Source organism: Lagopus muta, chromosome 15 (genome assembly GCF_023343835.1).
Source record: "Lagopus muta isolate bLagMut1 chromosome 15, bLagMut1 primary, whole genome shotgun sequence".
In the NCBI taxonomy this organism is placed as follows: domain Eukaryota; kingdom Metazoa; phylum Chordata; class Aves; order Galliformes; family Phasianidae; genus Lagopus; species Lagopus muta.
Window position 1 is genome coordinate 9,057,205 of NC_064447.1, and position 21,352 is coordinate 9,078,556.

At 55.0% G+C, this 21,352-nt stretch overlaps 1 protein-coding gene across 1 annotated transcript in view; it reads right to left on the reverse strand.

Annotated features, from left to right (window-relative positions):
- The window catches only part of SLC9A3R2 (SLC9A3 regulator 2), a 28,115-nt gene extending 9,044 nt beyond the window's left edge, over positions 1 to 19,071 (reverse strand). The window contains exons 1-2 of the mRNA XM_048961703.1: positions 18,758 to 19,071; positions 14,000 to 14,257 (exon numbers count right to left, since the gene is read on the reverse strand). Coding sequence (XP_048817660.1) covers positions 14,000 to 14,257; positions 18,758 to 18,967 — 468 coding nt within the window. The 5' untranslated portion in view covers positions 18,968 to 19,071. The remainder of the gene's footprint in view (positions 1 to 13,999; positions 14,258 to 18,757) is intronic.
- Between the last annotated feature and the right edge of the window lie 2,281 nt (positions 19,072 to 21,352).

Below are 21,352 nucleotides of genomic sequence, written 5' to 3' on the forward strand. Positions count from 1 at the left end.
AGGCTCAGCCCTGCGTTCCCATGCCCCCACACTGTGGGTTCAACCCATCTGCAAACACTTCCAGCTCTGCAGCAGCCGAGGAAAACAGGAAATGATTCAATGCTGGAGCGGGTTCGGTGTGACCTCAAGGGATGCGCAGGGCTTCGAGCGCTGGGAACAGAGGCTGCAGAAAGGAACACGTCCAGAATCACCTACTGGGGCATAGAAATTACCTTTAAGAGCCATTTTACTTCAGTTTTAAGGAGTTGTGGCTACAGCAGCAGTTCCAAAGCACCAGTCACCAAACGAGCACAGTGCCACTGGGCTCTGCCAGCTTCATCTCTAAAATAAATTGCACAGAAGCTGCTTGGAAGAGGACTTCTGCAGCAGCTTTGTGGGGTACCCAGCACTGTGCCCTGCATGGGCACGCTCTGCTCTCACCACCGTGTCCTGAAGCCAAGATCCACCACTGAGATGATCCAAAATCTTTCTCATTTCAGCCCCAGCATCAGCTCCAGAACTTCCCAGGAAGACCTGTCTGAGTGCTGTCACTGATCCCAGAGTTCCCAGCTGTGGCTGTCTGCAGCTGCTGGAACCCATGGGGCTCCAACAAACCCCCCCTCTGGGTATGAGCAAACCCAAGTTCCCCCTGCTCAGCCTCAAGCACACAATGAAGCTCTCTGCACCGATGTACTCCGTTCCTCCTGCCAGCTCTGCTACTCATTCTCTTCACAACTTATGCTAACATTTCCCTGTTAGGATGATGTTTCCTGAGCTCCCAGGGGTGTTCTGCCTTTGGGACACCCCAACCACACTCCCACCTGACCCCAAAGTCCTGCAAAAGTTCCGCTCCTTCCCACAGCTGCACTCACACAATGCAAAACCAACAAAAATGACTTCGTATTTCTCTTCTTGCATGCAATCAGCAATCTTCTTTAGGGGCATCCAGGCACAACAGCACCCACTGATCTCATACACGGGATTAAAAAGCCATGGATGTCACATTTGCCCTACATTGCTGCTCCATGCACACACTCACTGGTGCGGATGTGTCTGTGCAGATAAGAGCTGCACCAACACAAAGCTGAAGTGCCACAGTTCCAGGCACACCACCGCCATACCAGAAGGAAGCCGTGCAAGCCGGCTCCATTAATAAGGCACAAACAAGACATTAAGTAACAATGAAACACTTCCAATTTAAAAGGGAAAATTAATAATAATAATAATAATAATAATAATAATAATAATAATAATAATAATAATAATAATAATCTCTTTGGGCGCTGCCAGTTCTCATTATTTTATTGCAGCACCTGCTGTTTCAGCATTGCCATCCCCAAGTTTGGAGCAAGGGCTGTGGGAGCAGCATCCCACCCTGCAACAAAACCCATTTGCCCCATGGAACTCCCGGAACCCATCATGCCTTCATGCAATGAGGCTCACCCTGCTGGGATGCTCAGAATTGAGCACTGCTCTAGCATCACCCTTCCACTGCTCACTCTTTGTGGGTGAACACTAAAGGCTAAAATCCCTTACAAAGCCACGCTATAGGGGTTATTCCAGAAATACATCATTGGATCCAGTGTGAATGCAGAGCTGTCCTGGACAGGACAATGAGGATGGAGCACATGCAATTCACTCCCATGGAAAAAGGACAAAATGATGGAGCTCCTCAGTACCAGGGTGCCCCAGCACGAGCCCCCAGCCCTACACCCACCCCAGCTAGGGTCACTGCTGTTTATCTGGTGCAGTCACACCATCCCCAAGTACTGCTATAGGAGATGGATACCCTCCAAGTGCAGATCATCCCGCGCCACATCCAGCTTTTCCACCTCTGCATCAGTGGAGTTGGAGAAAACACAGGCAGTATCACTCCTGTCTAATTTGCATTGCTCACATACTTTCTTTCAAGCCAGCTCCCATGGCGTTTCCTCTCCTTTTGCACACAGTTTTGGGCAGAAAATGGCCCCTTTGCTTGCCTGCTTTGCTCTCACCCCAGGTGACAGCACCAACACTGGGAGATGCCATGAAGGGGAAAACCCAAAGCAGGAAGGGCTGCAGCACATAGAACAACAGCACAGGGTCCCCGCACACAGCATCCCCAGGTCCACTCAGTCTCTGCCCCTGCTATCAGCAGGGGTTTGCTGCTCAGCTTCAGGAAGCACAGGAACAGGATGCTGCACGGCTCCCCGAACCCCTTGACAGTCCCAGATGTAACCCAGGGTGCTGGAGGCTCCCTGCAGCCGCACATTTCACCCAGCTTCATCCCACAGCCCTGGAGGCAGCCAGAGCCAAACACAGCTCCAGATGTTGGTGGAAAGCTATAAATAACAAGGGGGGAGGGGGGAGGGCCAGTTGGATGTCAGTCCCATGAAGCACAGCAGATGTTCCCCCCTTGTGGTGCTGGGGAGGAGCTGGGACGTGTGGGCTGCTTGGAAAGGCTTTGGGGAGGAAAGTGGCATTTCCAGCACCCAGAGGTGCCACAGCCACAAGGTTCACTTTATTGGCTCTAATTGAAAGGTTTTCCAGCCAGGAGACTGCTGCTCTCTCCCAGGCCAGGAATAACCCCAGGGTAGGAGCAGCTCAGCCTCCACACAGTAATCACGCTGCTGCCATTTTTATACAGCCATAGCCCTAATTATCACCCTGCTCATCACCCAAGGTGTCCTGGCTCAGACAGCCACAGCCAGGAGTGAAAATCTCACTTTGTTCTGCAACCCAGACCCAGCAGCTGACTGACAGCAGCTCTACAACTCCTTTCCTTAAAGCGTCCTCCCCACACCAGCACAGCACTGCAGCCAGGAGAAAGTTCTGTGCATTCCCCAGAGGACAAACATCAAGAGGAAGGCACAAAATGCTGAAGGAACGATGCACAATGGGTACAGCAGTGCTAATGGCACCCCAAAACTGCAGCCCCTCTGCCCAAAATAGTGCTGAGGGCAAACAGGCAGAGACCTGTGAACGTCCCAAATCAGCCAGCTGCCACCACAAAGCCTGGACATCTCTGCCACCATGCATCTCAAAGGGGAGGAGACAAGCAGTGTGACCTCAGGATGCAGCGTCCCCATCTCTGCCGGCCCCACAGCTTTGCCACCACTGCCCCAAAGCGCAGCACAACACCACTGCCAGCACCAAACGTGAGCTCCAGGCTTCTGCAAAGTATCACAATGGCTTCCATTATTCAAATTGCTTCAATTATCTCAATTGCACCAGCTGGGTTGGAGCGATAGAAGCACCCCCCAAAAAAAGTATGTATTTATTTATTTAAGGGCAAAATTCATTATACAGATTTGCACTATTTTCTTTAACATCACTCCTCCTGCAAGCAGCCCTGCAGCAGGCAGGTGCTCCAGGAACTCAGTTCTGACAGTGCTGCTCCGGGCGCTGAGCACAGAAATGAGGCACGGCGCCGGCTGGATGCTGCCCAATGCACAGCACAAAGGGAGCAAACGAGCATCACAGGCAGGCTCACAGACAGCAAAGTGATTCCAATTAGCAGTGGAAAGCATCCAACTCGGGTACTCAGCAGGACCTACAGCCAAGCTGCAGCTGATAGCGGAATTTGGATATTTTTGGTGAGTGAGGTCTCAGCTCCTATCATGACTGATGCAGTAGAGAAAGCGCTGAAGTCAGAGTGGTGGCAGCACTGTCTCCATCCAATTGCATATGGGGACTGACAGCAAGCTCAGCCCACAGCCACAAAGCCCCCTGAGAAGGTTTGTCCCTCACCTGGTCCTGCTCTGGCCTCAGGCACAGCCCTGCAAGGATGGGATGAGCCACATACTGAGCACTGCAGGCAGGACACCCATGTGCAGCGCAAGCACTCTGGTTCAGCGCAAAGCCCCTAAGCCTCAGCTGCTCAGGGCTGCATGTTGCTGTAAGATAACGCTCCCTGCGCCTGCCAGCCCCAACCCTGCCAGCTCTCGAGAGCAGAGGGAGTGCCAAAATAATGCGCTTCCTCGAGAGCAGTGGGCACCTCGCTCAGATCAGCACCACGCTGTGCATCACCCTCCCCAAGCCATGCTCTGAAGCACCCAGGTCTCACCTGAGCTGCACCATGCTATAACACAGAGCTGAGCCCTGGCAACAGCCCCTCCTAGGACACCCATGGTCCCCTCAGAAAATGCCAAGCAGGAGGGAACATAAGCAGGATGCAAAGGGAAAGAAAAGGCAGTGATGGAGCCTCAGCCCTGCTGTGACTGTGCTGCCAGACTCAGGCACCCCATGGGCATCTCACACCAGGGAGAACGATAGGGAGAGCATCCTACTGGCAGCCTGCCTTCCACCCACGTGTCACCTCCCAGTAACTTGCTGCCAAAGAAACAAGACCATGGCCTCACTGAGTGCTGATGCCCTAAGCAGCAGGGTTAAGCCTGGATTCACTTCTCTCCACACCCCCCAGCACAACAAATCCCCACACAGCACAGGGCATGCAAAGGATTGCCATAGCCAGCATCCCCTGGTGATGGCCGCATGTCCCCAGTAGGGACATGCCAGATAGGGAGCCCAGGGCAATGCAGCTGCCCTATGCTGGGCACCACCATCCTCTCCATGCACCATGAGCTCAGCCCAGCCCTGCTGATACAAGTGCCAAGCACTGCAATCTCCATGTCATTTCTCAGGAATCCCTTCTAGCTGGGGAATTTCCCAGCAAGACACTGCAAGATGCAGCCTTTTTCCCTCCCCCTTGGCTGCTGTTGGAGCAGATTCGGACACTGAGGGAACCCCTCTCCCCCAGCACATGCATTCCCGCCCGACGGGGCGGGTGCAGCAGCGCGTGCTTGGCAGGGAGCAGCTGGCCCCAGTGGTGGAAGAAAAACGGAGGGGGCAGGACGGAGAAACAGAAAACGCCACGTGCATGTGTTTGCTTTCAGAGAGAGAAACTTTTCCAGTGCAATCTGCCAAGGAAACACACAGTCGAGAAGCCCGTGAGCTCCCTGCTCCAGAAGGGAATTGTATAGGATAACAGGGCAGTAAAGCAAGTCCTTGTGGGCTGGGAATGTATTCACAAAGAAAAACATGGGATCGACATTCCAGCAATACAGCAGAGCCAATGGAGCTGTGTCTGTGGGTAGGTGGAAGGCAAGGAGCAGTGGCTGCACTGTGCCAGGCTAAGGAAAGGGGGAAAATGTCTTTCCCACATCCTTCCCACACCCACCGTAAACCCCACTCTGTCCCAAAGCCCACTGCCACCACGTCTCCACGCCCCCAGCACCTCTCCACGTGCAGGCAATGGAGCACAGACCTGCCACCTCACAGGGCAGAGCTCCAGCACATCCCACACGTGGGCTGAGATTGCTGACAGAGGAGCTGGGACAACAGCTCTTGCCAGAGCCGCCCCCGTAAAAGCGCCGACCTCACAGCATCAGCTGCCCTTTGGACTCCCCAGCTTCTCACCAAGGCCAAGTCTTGAGCAATCACTGCATCATTCATTAATGCTGACCCCATTAACTGCCTTTAATAATCCCGGTCATTAGCAGGAATCCAGTCTTATCAGCTTTGTGCTCCCACTGCATGGGGGGAGAACTGGGATGCCCCCAGCCCTGCGGCGAGCAACATGCCCTGCAGTGACCACAACTGCTCAGGAAAACCCTCCTGGGAATGGCAGAGCTCCCATGTCATGCTGCGGGGGCTCCCACCATGAATGGACACTGCAAGGCCACTCACTGCTAAACCCCAGTGCCTGCAAAACATTGCATAGGGCACGTCCCAGGGCTCCCACCCCTGTTGACCCCATGCAGCCTCCCCCAGCCCTAGGGTAAAGCCAAAGGCAGAGCCACGGGTGCTGTTTGCAGCGCAACCCATGCCTGGTGCCCATCCCACAGCCCCAGTGCCCAGCCCCATGCACAGAGCAGGGGAACAGGCGCTGCTCTGTGAGCTCCGGGAGCACCGGGGAAGTTCAATAGTTTACCACTAATATTTGTCTTGGCCAGGCGGCACGGATCGCTGGAGGAAACGGGGCAGGGGGAGGGCTCCCTACATCCTCTGCATTCCTTAGAATGAAAGTAAAGGCAGTACTGCAGCACCCATGCCGGGGGGTTAGCTCACTGGTAGGCCTTTTGGTTTTAAAAAGCCATGCAATAAAATATCCGGGGGGTGCAGCTCCCACAGAATGAGGCCCCTGGCTCTCAGCATGTCCCACTAACTATCCCCTCCTTCCCAAGCCCCACAGCTCATGGCTTTTGCACTAAACCTGCCCACAGCAGAGCTGGGCACACCACCCACATCCCAAGCTTTGACAGAGCCCCTCCTCCATGTCTGTAACCCAGCCTCTTCTGCAGTGATGCGAAGGGATGCACGCTGTCACTAGCATTGGGACACAGGACTGAAGTGAGAACTGACACGATGGGGAACAAAGCTACTTCCCATACAGCTGTATCACTCTGCTCCAAACCCTCATTTTAAACCCAGCTCCAAATGGCAGCAGAAGATCATAGAAGGGCTGGGGTTGGAAACAACCTTAGCAATCACCTTTAAGGCTGCAAGGCATCAAGCATTTATCACCACCAAGGCAGCCGTGCTGCGGCAGATAAGGGGCAGCTGTGGCACAGCCCTGCATGCCAGACACGTGCAGCACAGGCACAAGGAGGCCTGATAACCACTGGTGCCAGCACCGGGCCCTGGCTGCAGGCAATGATAACCATGGGGAAGTGAGCACATGGTTCCCAGCAGCCCAGTGTTTGGCTGACACCATTTTCCCTTTCTGAATCCCCCTGCTGCAGGCTGCATCTGTGGGAAGAGCAGAATAGAAATGAGAGCTCCAAAGCAGGACCAGAAACAGCCTCCCCAGGCATGGCCTGGGCTGGCAGAGAAGGGTCAGGGTTCTGGGATGCTCAGCAACCAATGGACAGCTTTTACTCCTGCCTTAGGGATGCCCCTCCAGCATACTGCACACACATTCCATCCCCAGGGCACACACCGCCCCTATATCAGTGCAAGCCCTGTGCTCATACACAGCTTCCAGGCAAGAGCAGAGCGCTTTTCTAGGCAAAGTACTATTCATCCTTCTTAGTACAAATTAGGGCTTGTCTTAATTAAATCCCGCTAACTGTGAGCACCCACAGGGCCAGAATTAACCGCTTTACCTGGGATGCTCTCTGGTTGCTCATGAGGGATGCTCAGCCTGCAGGGATGGGGAGCACTGAGGCTGAATGCCACGCATGGCAGGAGCAGCTGAAGCCCCATGAGCCCCATCAGGCACTTGGGGGGTGATACAGTCCCATTCCCATGGAACACACCGGGGCAGGAGGTCAACCCACCCAGCAGTGAGCAGGGATTAGCCCACCCGCTGCCCTTTGTGCCGCTCATTTCTTCAAGGGGATTAAGCCCTGTAAATCCCTAAGAGGGTTTAGTGACATAACGCTGCAGGGACTCCTGGGGGGACAGGGGCTGCACTTAACAGGATTGGCAGCTCTGAGGGTCTGTGTCAGAACCCCACCAACTCACTACTGCCCCATCCCCTCCATCTGCCACTCCAGCAACTTGGGGAGCACAGCTCAGTACCCTTCAACAGAGGGGAGGAGTGCACAAAGCCACCCCACATGCTGCTGCAGCACCAGTGCCCATAGGAAACAGCCCTTTCCCTGCTGGAGACACTGCTTTGAGCGTAGCTTTCAGGACTCACTGCTAATGGATCTTTGCACTCACCCCATAGCAGACTCATGCACGATGTTAGTGGGAAAAGAGAGACTTGGCCAAAAACCCAGCTCCAAGTCTGGCTATGGCTCAAGGGCACGCAGCAGTGGAACCAAAACACTGGGGGGGTACAGGCAAGAGCAGCAGTGAAATGAAATTACAATATGGATCTTGCCAGAAATAATTATTTCTACAATCCAGGTTTTAATTCCTTACATATAGAAACGTATGGACCAGGAGAAGCCCAGTGCTGATTAAGAGTTTAGTTTTCTCTCTTATTTTCCAACCTGGAGCCTCCAGAGGCCACTGCCTGTGAAAGCTCCATGCCGAGAGACAGAGCCAAGTGCTGAGAGCCAAAACTGGACCTGAATCGAATGTGCTGAGCTCTCCTACAACACTGGGTAAATCACTGAACTTCTCAGTCTCGGTCTCCCCAACCAAAGAGCAGAACAAAACACACTGAGAGGCAATGAGATAGCCATGGTGTCTCACTTGTGCACTGTGATGGCTGCAGTCGGCACAGGATACTGCCCTGCAGATTAAAGAGAGCTCTTTGAACCCCCATTTGGAAGCAGCACGCCTGCCCAACAGCTAGAAACCACAGCCCCCTCCAGCCCAGGAATGTGTGCCACAAAGCCACCATATGCTGCATGTTTGCTCCACGTGTTTCCACTCCCCACAAGCACTGATGTCACCCTGACACCTTCCCCCACACCTGCTGCCTCCCTCGGTCACAGCAAATCTCCAGTCCCATGCACCAACACGGAGCAGGGCTGTGCCCAGAGCATCACCCACAGCAGCACCAGCACGGGAGCCAGGCATGCATTGCTGGGCACTGGGGATGGTGCTGGAGGGACAATACGACTGCACGGTCTCCACAGTTCATTTTGTGGGGGCTTAGGAATAAGTAACACAGCACAAAAGCAGTGTAGTTTAAAGGCAATGAGCTCTGAAGCGTTGAGCACATTAGAAATCAAAGGACTTACAAAAGCAGACAGCTTTGCATACGAAAACAAACTCATCACAAGAAACATGTTGCAAAATTAATAAATAAAGTCTGCCCTGCTGATTTCCAGTTCCATAGCTTGTGCCACTCCCCAGAGCTGCAGCCCCTGCGCCACAATGAGACCACCACCCTGGCCCCCAACTGCTCACAGGGACACAGCAGTCACAGCACAGACACAGCACTGCTGCCAAGGCGCATGCAGAAGGCCCAGCTCCTGCCAGAACAATTTCAATTTATTGGAAACCATTTAATAACTGTGCTATTGAACAGAACCTCCAAGCGACTGGCAGGGAGCAGGCTGTTATTAAACCAATCTGCTCAGAGCATCCCCATGAGCAAGAGGGGCTGGGGCTGACTGTGCCGGAGCACACTGCACTCTGAGCCACTCCCATTGGATATTGGTGTTTTAAAACATGTTGAAGGAAAGCCTTCAATTATCCAGGGATGCAGATGGGAGGGACCATGGGATGCAGGGCCCAGGGGATGCAGAAGGGTCACATCTCCTGGTGTCAGCCATGTCACCACTCCAGGATGCGCTCACCCACCCGCACCGCTGTCCCCTCACAGGTCTCCAAGGCTGACCCCTCTGTCCCTTTGGGAGCACACAGCCCCAGGAACAAAGGCACTCGGCAGGGCGCAGCTCCTCCTGTCTCTATCTGCCTCTCACTTTTGTGTTTCACTAAAAATATCCCCCGGAGGAAGTTTCAGCCACGGGGTGGATGCTCTCCTCCGGGGATGGGCTTCCTGCACCACCCGGCATGAAAATCCCCCCCAGTGAGCTGCACGTTGCCCTGCAGAGCCCCTTCTCCCAGTGCTGTGGCAATGCCCAGTGAACACTTCTCCTCTGTGGGTTCATCACAGTCCAAGACTCCAGCACATCTCACATGCCACAGTGCCAGCCTAAAGTTGACAGCAGAACAAATAATGTCAGAAGTTAACAGATTGCTGATGCTCAAGGGGAGAGCAGAGAAGATTGGAAAGCACAAGGATGGGATTGGACCTGCCCCCAGCGAGGCAATGGGACAGAGCCCCAGACTGCACAGACCCAAAGGGCCCTCAGCTGCCTGCACAGTGCTGCACTATAGAGAGCTGCAGAAACACATCCAGTTCCTGGAAGCCCCTAACGCTCCTGGAAAGGTAGTCTGCAAAAATACAGGTTTCATCCCCCTCCTTTTCACTAAGCACCACCTTCCTGGGTGGTCAGGGAAGACAATGGTCTGAAAAATGGCTATTTGTGTGCATTTCCCCAGTTCCCATGTCGCTGTGAGCTGGAGCTGCTCCCATGTCGAGCGACACACGATGCCAGTGAGCACAGCTCCATCAATAATGCAGTGGGGTCAGCGCTAGCACAAGGCTGCCGGCTTCCCCACATGCCAGCTCTGCCTCTGGGACTGGATTAATATGCTAATCCCAAAAGCAAGCCCAGCCTCAGCTCCCGGGGCTGAGCTCCAGCATCACAGGGCGCTGCCCCCAGGCTCCTTGCAACCATTTCCCCTTTTCCAGCAAGGGCATAGGACACCACACTCCATCTCAAACCCACAACACACAGCAGAGCAGTAACCCAAACTGCCAAGGGCATTGCTGATGCAGAAGCTCCAGAGCAGAAATGGCTTGGTAAGGTTGGTGCTTGTAAGGGAGTGCTCCTGCTGCCAGGCTGCATCCCTACACCAAGCCAAGCTGGGACCCAGCTGCAGCCTGAAGCAAACTCAAGCAGAAATAAAGCTGCAACTACCACAGTGTCCACAGAAAGATACTGCACGAATAGCAGGAAACACAACAGGGATGCAGCCACAGCTCCCCTGCTCCATGCTGGAGGGTTTATCTGAGCCTTTACCTGCCCTGGGCAGGGGAACCAGGGATGGGTCCTGCTGTTCCCTCTGCTCTCAGCCACTGAGACTGAGCAGCACAGGATGCTGTAGGGAAGTGCTTTAATTTAAGCCACACATTTATTTAAGTTTTGTTGCTTCTTTTTTTTTTTTTCCCCTCCTTTCTCTCCAAAGTTCATAATTACTCCAGACACTTCTGCTCATGTTAGGCTTTATTACATCTCTGTGGTTATTCTACAAGCCCTAAATTTTGGGCCTCAACTGAATTGGCAAAGTTCTCCAAAAACATCTGTGCTATGTTACTCCTTTCTCAGCACTCCGGCAGAAAGCTGGCGGCACGAGATGTTGCAATGCAGAGTTTTGTTTGCAATAGAAACAAAGCTCTTATTCCTGACCCCAAACAGAAGGGTAAATATTTACCCCCCTGAAGTCAGCACTGCTCACACCTGCAGGACCCCTGGGCTCAGTGCTCCTTGGGGAGCAGCACAGCCATCTCCAGGCCCACAGCTGCTCCTGGTACGTGGTGGGCTGGTGGCACACTGCACTGTCACTGCAATGCCCTAAGTCCAAAGAGATCACCCATTTTCCAGCTGTTTATGGCTTGTAGAGCAAAGCTAAGGCTGTACCACTCCACCAGCATAGCCAGGCTCCTCCAGGATTTCCAGTATCAAGAGCTGAAGGACACCACTCAGCAACTGCCCACATCGCTGCTTGCACTGCACACAGACTGTGTGGTGAGGCAACGGGACCAGATCTCTGCCTGCAGCGCTGAGCCCATCACCCAGCTGCAGGGATACAGCCAAGCCCAGCATGCAGCACAGCCCCAGCATTCCTATTTAACACCTGGACATGAATTCCCCTGCATAAGAATTCCCCTGTGAGAACAGTAGGCTGCTTGAGGCCAGGAGCTACTAAAGATGTGTGCTCGCTATGCAAATGATAAAGGTGTCACGGCAGTCCCTTTGCATCCCCAAATCATGCTTTGGTGCGACAAGAACAGCAATGAGAGAATTGCACCATTCCAATCGCGTCCCAAAGGCCTTGATGTTCTTGTTTTTCCTGCAAACACAGCTGGAGAACAGCGAGGCACCAATCCCAACAGCCACAGGCAGCCCTACACCACAGCCCTGGACCTCAGCTGCCTACGCACTGCAGCACGCACCCCTGCTGCCTCGTCAGCCCAAGCATTCATTTAACAGTGCTGCCCCAAAGGCACCTTTGCAATAACAGCAGCTCCCAGCAGGCACATACAGCAACGTTGCAGAGATGGAGTCACATCTCACCTCCTTGTGGGAGGCATCAGGGTAACCAGCTTTGTTTGCCTGCACGGAAAACTGCACCTCAAATTCACAGCAGGATTCTTCTAGAGAAGATTTTGGGCACTCAGGTGAGTCTCCTTCAGCAGTAAGGGAGGCAGCACTGCAGAAGTGGGGCCTTGCAGTCCTTGTGGCACCACAGCCCTAAGTCCCCATGGTGCTGTGCTCCACTGGGCACACACTGCTGGCAGCCAGCCCTGCCACCCTGCTCCCTGATTTTAAATAGGTGCTGAATTATTCATAGCACTACAGTGCTTGCTGGAGGCACTGCGTCCAGCACACCAGGTCACACCTTAACCTCACTGCCCAGAGCTGCTGGCACTTCTTGCTCTAAAACAAGCATGGGGGGAGGCTGGCAGAGCTGTGCCCACCCTGCCTACTGCATCACACCCCTGCTGCCACATTTCCCTCCTCATCTCCAGTTGCTCCTTGCTGTATTGAACAACTGCCCAATGCCTGGTGCTGAACAGACCTGATTTAGGGGAGCCCAACTGCAGGGCCGTCTGCCTGTCTGAAGCCTGCACTGCAGGATGCAGGGTGCTGCCTCCCTGAAGCAAGCCGGGCTGCAATGCGCAGACCAGGTCCTGCAGCTCCAGCCACCTGTGGCCCCAGTGCAGCAGTGACCTTGGACAGGAAATCCCACAGCACTCAGCTGTTCGAAGCACTGCTGCAGGAACAAAACAACTGCAGAGCCACTGCAAGCACCCAGCAGGCTCAGAGCTGCTCAGCAGCCCCACAAAAAGAGCCCCATTGGGGGCAGTGGCGCTCCAGGAGCCACGGCTTCTGAGGTGTCCCCATGGATGGTATCTACCTGGGACAGTCCCACTGAGCTCTTCCCAAAGCAAAGCCACCACAGGTCACTAAGTCCTGTTTGGGCACTGCATCTGCTGGATGCCAGCACGGGTTCTGGCACCACCAGCCTCAAACACAGCGGTTGCTCCATGTGCTTACCCTCACCAACCCCACAGCCTCTCCACAGGGGGGTCCAGGCTCTCCCCCCACACTGCACCCCCCTCCTGCTCAGCTCTCCCTGTCCCACCCTCTCCTTGGAGGAGCCGAAACCCAAAGGCCGGAAAGGACCAGCCCGTTCCCCGCGCCCAACTTCCCGTCAGCACAAACTGTTGGATTTCACCCAGCAAAAGGAACAGAGACAGGATAGGAAACCCCCAGCCTGGGAAGCCGTGCATGGCCCTCCCCACTGCAGCCCCTCTCTCCCCGGTTCCCTTCTCCTGTCCCACCAACCACCCCAGGGGGTTATAAGTCCCTCAACACTGACTTCCATTGTCACCCAGAGCCCTTAGGATACCTTCACATCACAGCCTAAAGCACCCCCAGGAAGGGCGGCCCCCCAGACCAGCACAGCCCTGGAACAGGCAAAGCCCTGCCCAACACAAGCAGCTCATACAAGGGGGGGAAATGTCAGAGGCAGAACCCCACTCATAACTCCACTGCCTGCTCTATGCCTCATCCCCATGCAGAATTTGCTTGAGCTGTTACCCCACAGGGGCTCCTGAGGGCAACAAGTGCTAAAGCTGGATTTGGGAGCAGGGAAAGCCTTGCACAGCCTGGTTGTAAGCAGCACCACAGGGCTGCAGGGTTCACCCCCTCAGTGATTCAGGTGGGGACAGCCAGCTGCGTGGTGCTGACTGTCATGTTCACACCCCATGCATGAGCAGTGCTGGGGCTGAGTGCTGCATATCTGTGCGTGCAAGGCTGTGCCATCACCGCCCTCCCAGCAGGGAGCCAGCCATGGAAACTGGACATCTTCCACCTCAAATTCTTTCCTTGCTGAAAAGGAGTTTACCAATAAAAGGCGCTTACTGCAGAATCACAGTCCAGATTCAGACCACTTGAAAAAGAGCTTATTTCCTTCCTATTTCAGCAAAAAGCTGAGAACACATTCAACCCAGCTGTTCCCTCCATCCTAGCAGTAACAGAGAAGAAATGGACTGAGTTAAGGAGCACAGCTTCATCACATCCACAGCATGAGCTGCCTGCCCCCAGACAAGGACAAGGGACAACGACATCAGCCAGGGCAGCCTGGTTGTCCCCAAGTCTGGCTGCTCTCTGTAGGTCCTCAAGGAGCAGCCAACACTTCCAGCAGAGCAAACAAGGCCATGGGGCAGCTCACCCACAGCTTTGGGACACACTGAGTTCCCCAAAGCCACATACAGAAGGTTTGCTGATGGGAAGCACACTTGCAATGGGACACATCATGCCACCAGCTCTGCCCTCACCTTCCTGCTGCCGTGTGAGGAGAAGCTGTGTGAGTGTCGCTGCAGGCTGCCCGCATTCAGCTCCAGCTGTGGCTTCCACACCTCCCCGTTGTCGCTGCCCACTGACTTAGAGGGCGAGATGTTGGAGCCCAGCAGGATCCCACTGTGTGCCATCTCCTCTGTGCATGTCAGGCGCAGGCTGCACAGGTACTCATCTGTCTCCTTGTCCACCACCAGCAGACGGGTCTCTGTCTCCACTGCTTTGATACGCTGCACCACCTGCAAAGGAGAAGGAGAAGTGAGCAGAAGCCCAGAGATTCCCCACTTGTTGGGGGGGAGCTGTATCTCAGGACCCTCAGCCCACTGGTGCTCTCCTGCTGCTTCCATTTCACTGCAGGGTACACATCCGTTGCTGTCTCTATAGGCAACAGGGGAGGAGAGCAGAGATTTGGCATCCTTCATGACGGCACAGCCTATGGCCACGGGTGACAGTGACAATTCCTTCCAGCCCAACCTAAATGGTGGATCTGCCCAGCTGCACACACACTGCTGGACATCATCCCCTCTGCTCCACTTGCAAGTGTGCTGCTCCATCATACAACATGCATTCTGAATCCTGCTTGCTGGCTTCATCCTTCACAGGGACAGCACAGTTCCACTGCTTAAAGAGCCCTGCAAACCCTTACCCCCCTTTCCTCCCCCACCTTACCTGGGGCTTCTTTCTCCCCCCATACCCAGGGACAGGGCAGAGAACCAGACACAAGGTGGAAAACTAGGTTGCATCAAGAACCAGAGCACAAATACAGTGTCTCAACTGCCTTTGCTGCACTCTCAACATCAGCATCCTGACCCCCCTCCCTCCCCACCCACCCCCCCTCATCCCCCGAGCAGATTTATGAAAGCAACAATCTGATCCGTGCATTCATCCCTCCGTGCGATGGGACAGCAGAGATAAGGGAAACCAGCACCAGGAGATGAGCCCGTCCCTGCTGTTCTCCAGCTCCAGGCACAGCTGAATGGGACCATTGTCCTCATACAGCCTCACTTTTTCACTTTTTTTTTTTGTGACTGCAGATCCTCTGAAAGGAGCTGGCGGTGTCAGCCCAGCAGGGAGGAAGGGGAGCACAGGGCAGCTCACACGTGGGAAAGTGGAGAGCTGCGCTCAGCTCCAGGGCAGTCGAGCGGGCACATGAGTACAGCACAGCAGGATGGGGTGGGAATGGGGAATAATCGAGGACATGTGAGGGAAAAGGGCAGAAAAAGACTCCAGAACCCTCTGCCTGCAGCCTCAGGGTGGTATCTCACTGGGCATCACCTGCTGCCTGCGTAGGCCTTCATTACGAAGAGGAGGATGGTATCACAGCTCCGCCACCCTCCCCAGCTGCAGGGGGACATTGCCACCTCTCATGGCCCTGTGACAGCCTGCATTTGCTGGGGAAGCCCTGAAGCAGAGAAGGGTTCCTTACAGCTCCTGCCCTATCTAGGTCAGGCCAGCCAGATACTGCAACCGCCAAGGTTAGAAGTGACAAACGAGCCTAATGTGCAATTAGCCAGCATTTATTTACTCCCCTGCAAGCTCCATTCAAGGTCAACAGAGCCAGTATCTGCAAATGAAAAAAAAACAACCAAGATGAAATTTATAGACTGCAGACACGGCTGCATGTGCTGAGCAAACCAACCCAGCGAGCACCAACACCTGTCGCCCCACACCAGGAGGGCTCCCAGCCATAACCTGTCTGCAGGCTGCTGCTCCACCGAGCCCCAGAAAACCCATCTGCTCCTTTTCAGATCCACTTCTGTGCAACACCAGGTGATGCTGCTTACACCAGTACCTGTGACAGGGCACATCTCCAGAAAGGCACTGGGAGCAAACAGCTGATGTGCGGGGGTAGGAGGTGCAGATGGGCAGAAAGGTGGGGAAGCATGCAGGAAAAGCAATGGTAGAGTCCTGCACATTCCTCCCTCCTTCTCAGGCCTAGAGTTTGGGTCCTGCAGGCACCATTGCAGCACAGTAGTTCTCACTACTGGCAGCAAGAAAAGTCGCACAGATCCGACGTAGCACAGCAGATCTGCCACTGGCACAGGAGCTGGGCTGGTCCCTGCCAAGCACCACATGCTGGGGAAACCACAGTTGCCAGGGCATGTTCCTCAAAGCAGCTGCACAAAGCAAAGTGTTCTCCTTTTCGGGAAACCCCCAGACTGCCACTGGAACTCAAGCACCGTGCAAACTGCACTGTGAGCACTGGGGAGCTCATATCACAAGCCCCCCAACAAGCCCCCAAGTCCTTCCATACAGCTGCAGCACTCGGACAGCAAAGCAGAACAGGACAGCAGAAGCATCCCAACCCAACACAGGCGCTACGAAGCACTGCCCATGGCACAACAGCCAAGCTGCCTCCAGCTCCTACAGGAGCTACATCCTTAGAGATGGAGTAGCAGGGTTGAGAGCAAAGCAGGTACCCAAGCAAAGCACCCCATCTCCTACCCGCCTCCGAGCCATGGCCAGGACCCAGACCCGCAGCTCTGAGGACGGCTCAGTCTCCGCTCTGCATCTGGCACCTCTGGATCTGCTCCGCACAGCTCCCTGCCCCACATCCTCCACAGCTCCACCCAAACCCGCTCCCACCCTGGGAGCCAGCACTGGCCCAGAGCAGAACATTGCAGCTCCAGAGAGGGTGCTGGCAGGGGCTCAGTTTTTCCCTTCCACTCTGGATGCAGTGCCTCTACACACAGAGCTCTGGTGTCACCAGAGTGGACCTAGAGGCTTTCCCATGCCACCAGCACAGCTTGGTCACCTCTGGGCTTGCTTTGCTGGTGCAGATGCATGAGCAGAAGAAGGCATTCTACCCAAGACTACCATAGCACAAACTTCCACGCACTCACCAGGATGTGCCATAGCCACACAAAGGGGCTGCTCTTGGTCACCAGCACTGTGGGCACCCCATGAGCTGTCACAGCCACAGGATACAAAGTGTCCCACACACAGCCCCATTTCAGCCCACTCCAAGGTTTTGCTGTGCCATGGGATCAGAACTGTGGCACCCAACTATTCTGCCCACCACCAGAAGCAGGCTGCAGTGCTGCATCCCTGGCAGAACAGGACACCGTGGGAACACCTCCTGCTCCTTATAGAGCTAGCTTTGGCCAGAAACAGTTACACTGAACAGCAAAGCCTTGTTTGCTCCCATTGCCATCCTGTTGCAGCTTCAGATGTGCATGGAGAAGTGTTACTTGTCCAAGGACAGCAGTCAAAACAGTGTGAAGAGGAGAGACTGCAGCAGTGCTCAGTTCCAGCTGTGCTCATGCACCAGAGCAACATAACCCATCCTGCAGCATGCCCTTGGTTGGCATTTTACTGGGGAAAGTCATTCTTGGCTGGGCAAAAAGAGCAGGTCCTGGGGCATGCTCAGGCACTGGTGTCATTGCAGCAGGAACAATCTGGGCCTGTTTGCTCCCCAACAGCCCCAGCCCCATAGGACACCCCATCCTATGCTCCACAGCAGTAATGCCACAGCTCCATCCTTCTTCCACCAGCTGGAAATAGGAGAGGGAAAGTCTCCCCTATTCCCTTTGGCCTTCAAGAAGCCCCTGCTCATTTCAAAGCCACAGCAGGCCACCTCGGATCTGCTATCGCTCTTTCCCCAGCATCCGAATTCCAGCGGGGAGCTGCAATGCTTTCCAACAGGAGAGCGCCGCCCGCCTTGCTGCCCAGCAGGATCAAAGCACGGAGCCTCCTCGGGTGGTTTTGAAATCGCATTCAAGACAAACATCAACTTTCACAGAGCTGGCTCAGATTATCCAAACAGGCAAAATCAGCATGGGAACCTATGAATCTAAGCACGGGGCGGGGAATTGAAGGCTTTATCGGAGACACCCGAGCTGCTCACGGTGTCCTGAAAGGTTCTGCCCTGGAGAACACCGTATCCATGCCTGTAGGTGGAACTCAGAACCCATACACACACCCCAAAAGAGTGCTGGAACCGAAGGCCGCACAAGGCACAACCCTGCTGTGCAACAGTGCATCACTGGCAGAGATGCCAGGTGCCTGCACTCAAGCCTTGGACCCAATACACCATGGTGCCATGCAGTGGCTGCCCCAGACTCACTGCTTGTTCTCTGTGCTGAACTATTTAACAAACATTTGGTTTTATAAACAGAAATGGACACGGCCTGAAGCGTGCAGCTCTTCCTGCAGAACTGGGACCCGTCTTACTTGGATCCCCTCCAGTTCTGTCCGTGCCCTACAGCAGATACTAAACCCTACAAAGCCCTATCACCTTTCAGCCACTCAAACCGCTGAACATCTGCAGGGCTCTATCTGTAGATTTTGAGGCATCTTTGCCCAGTCCAGGCTGCAGCAGCTTGCCTAAAGTGGCCGAAAAAAGCACCGAGCAGAGCCGGAAATAAAGCCCGGGTCTCCCGATTCCTTTTCGCCGTAGATTGCATAACACAGCAGTGCCCTGCCCATGCCAAAACACCTTCAGCTCTCCCACCTCGCTCTCCTGGCTGCCGCGATTACAACATCCTCCTGCAGCAGGGACACGGCCGTTCTCGTGGGAACGAGGTGTTCTGGGCTGCAAGAACTCCAAACAGGCCGAGACCTGCGTTGGGTCACCCACCCTACCGGGCACCCCCGGCACCGCACTGGGACGGGATGCTCCGATGGGATCCGGGGTGATGCCCGCACGGCGGCTGGGGAGCTCAGCCTCGGGGGATGGGGGGGGATCCCCGCACTCCTCCCACCCCTCCTCCCCCCTTCCCACTCCCGCAGCCCCGGACCTGGTGGTGCGTTTCCTGCTCCACGTTGAGCCCGTTCACCTCCACGACTCGGTCCCCAGCGCGCAGCCCCGCCGCTTCGGCGGGTGAACCGGGCTCCACTTTGCGGATGAACTGCCCGCTCTTGCCCTTCTCGCCGTGCAGGTGGAAGCCGTAGCCGTTCTCCCCTTTCAGCATATGGCACAGCCGCGGTTTCAGCTGGTCCTTAGCCATGGCCGGGGCGAGCGGAGGAGCGCGGCGGAACGGAGCGAAGCGGAACGGGGGCGGGCGGCCGCGGGGCCCTTTTATGCGCGGCGCGGGGCGGGCGCGGGGCGGCGGGGCGCGGAGGGGCGGGCCCGGGCCGGGGCCGCGGTCGGGGCCGGCGTTGGGGTCGGGGCGCTGCGCAGCGCGGCCATACTGCGCGCTGCCCGGGAGCGCGGAGAGTGGGGAGGGGATGGGGACGGGGATGGGGATGGAAGGGGCGGAGCTGGGGATGGGGACGGGGCGGGCGGAGCCGGGAACGGGGCGGACGGATCCGGTGGTGTCCCGGGGGCGGGTGGTGAGGGGATGCCCGCGGAGCGGGGGTGTCGGGGATCGGGGCCGTCCGGGGCTGCTCAGAGCGGAGTCGATCGGGACCGTGCGGGGAGCGCAGAGCGGGGCCTCCCTGGGCTCTGCTTTGGCTGCCGCGGCTCCCGCGGGGCCGCTCGGAGACCCCCGAGCTGGAGGGAGCAGGAACTCCCAGAAGGTACCGCAGCAGTGCCAGAGCCAGGCCCTAGCCCTAACCCATTCTCCCCAGGGATGGGGACGCATGGAACGCAGAGCAGAGCAGCACAGCTCTCCAGGAGGAGAACGGGAGGGAATGGGGACCCCTCGCTCCCAGAGAGTTGCTGAGATGTGATGGGTTCAGAGAGGGGAGGCTGCAGCCCAGCCTGGAGATGGAGAGCCCTTTGGGGATGTCTGCTGGTCCACCCAGCCGGGCACCGGCAGAACTGCTGGCCTGACAAGCTCCGGATGTTCCTGGGAAAGAGTTCTGAGATGGCACACAGCTATTTCACCAAGGACCGCCATGGGCTCAGCTGCCCCAATGCCCTCCCCACATCCCGCTTGTCTCTGTGTCTGCAGGGCACTGAGGTTCCCCCAGCCCTTTCCCCACCTTGGTCCATGTGTAGCCTCGGACAAAAACTTAGTGTCCCCCAATGCCAGGCTGCAGGGAAGGGCTCACCAGCTCCAGCCTCCAGCAGCAGAGCTGTGCTGCACTCATTGCCCGGCTGAACTGCCCTTGGCTCACTGTCATCAGCTGTGCTGAAACACAGAGATCCCCATCTTCACCCCTTTGCATCTCTGATTTCATTTCCTTGAGAGCTTTTACAGGAGGAAATAACCCAGATCTGTTGTCACAGCACTGGTGCTGTGGGTCTTGTTCCAATGTCAAGGGGCTTGTTCCAATGCCCCAATGCCCAGATTTTTATAGAGGAAGGAGAGGAGAGGGCTTCTACTGAAGTTCTGCATTAAGTCACTTTTCAATGGGATGTTCGAACCAAAAAGAATTAAAAGAAAGCATTATTTTTCTCTTTCCACCCACGTTTCCTGCAGGCAGTGTGGATGTTCGGGTGCTGCACACCAGCAGAGGCTGTGCTGGACACAACGAAGAGGTCGCAGTGCATTGGGTGCCAGCTCAGCTCCGTTGGGTTTGTCCCTGCAGCACTGCTGCTGCTGCAGGCAAGTGGAGAATCCAGAGAGCATTTTATCTGCTGTACAACATAACTGCTCCCTTGAGCCTCTTTGTGGAGTCCTGAAGCTTTTTTAATCAGTTTAGAGGAGTGCGAATAATTGATTTTTCCGCTCTCTGGCCAAACCAAAAAAAAAAAGAAAAGAAACACTGGAGAGAGGGAGGGAGGAGAAGGAATTGTTTCAAGTTTATCTGAACCAAAAGAAGTTTTTATTCAGTGCAATAAAAACAGAAGGGAGAAAATCTTTTGGGTGGTCGGGTGGAACGTTTTAACCCTTTTGAATATTGTTTCTAGGAAGGGTTGGTATCTTAAAAAGTAAAAAGGGGGGGGAGAAATACTGTTTCAACGAGGTAAAAATGAAATGTTTGAATGGTTCCCAAGTGCTTATTTGTTTGAGCGTAAACGCTTTCTCAACTGCGACCTAAATTTGTTGACTTTTTTTCAGGCTTATACCCAAAAAGCATCAAAAAAAAACCAAAAAGAAATTAATTGTATTAAGTGTAGAGAAGTGAAGTGGGGTCTGTCCTGGCACTGAGTGCATCAGGTGTGAGAAGATGCAGCCCAGCCTTTTGCAAAGCTGAAGGCAGAGCTGACAAAGGGCAGCAGGACCCCAGGAGCTCAGATATTCAGCAGCTATTGCACAGATTAATTCTTATTCCATTTAAATTTTGGTGTGTTCTGACTCATCCCAATATCCGGATCCTAATTGCGTTCCCCTGGAGGCTGGGGAAATTTATGGGACCTTTGTGCTGGGAGGGCTGGGAGCTCTTTCCATTTGACATCTGCTTGCAGCCCACTCGCTGCGTGCTGCAGTTACACGGAACTACACCTGTGTACAGCTCTGTTTGCTTTCGGTCTGCCGCTGTTGTGCAACCCATGTGAAACACAC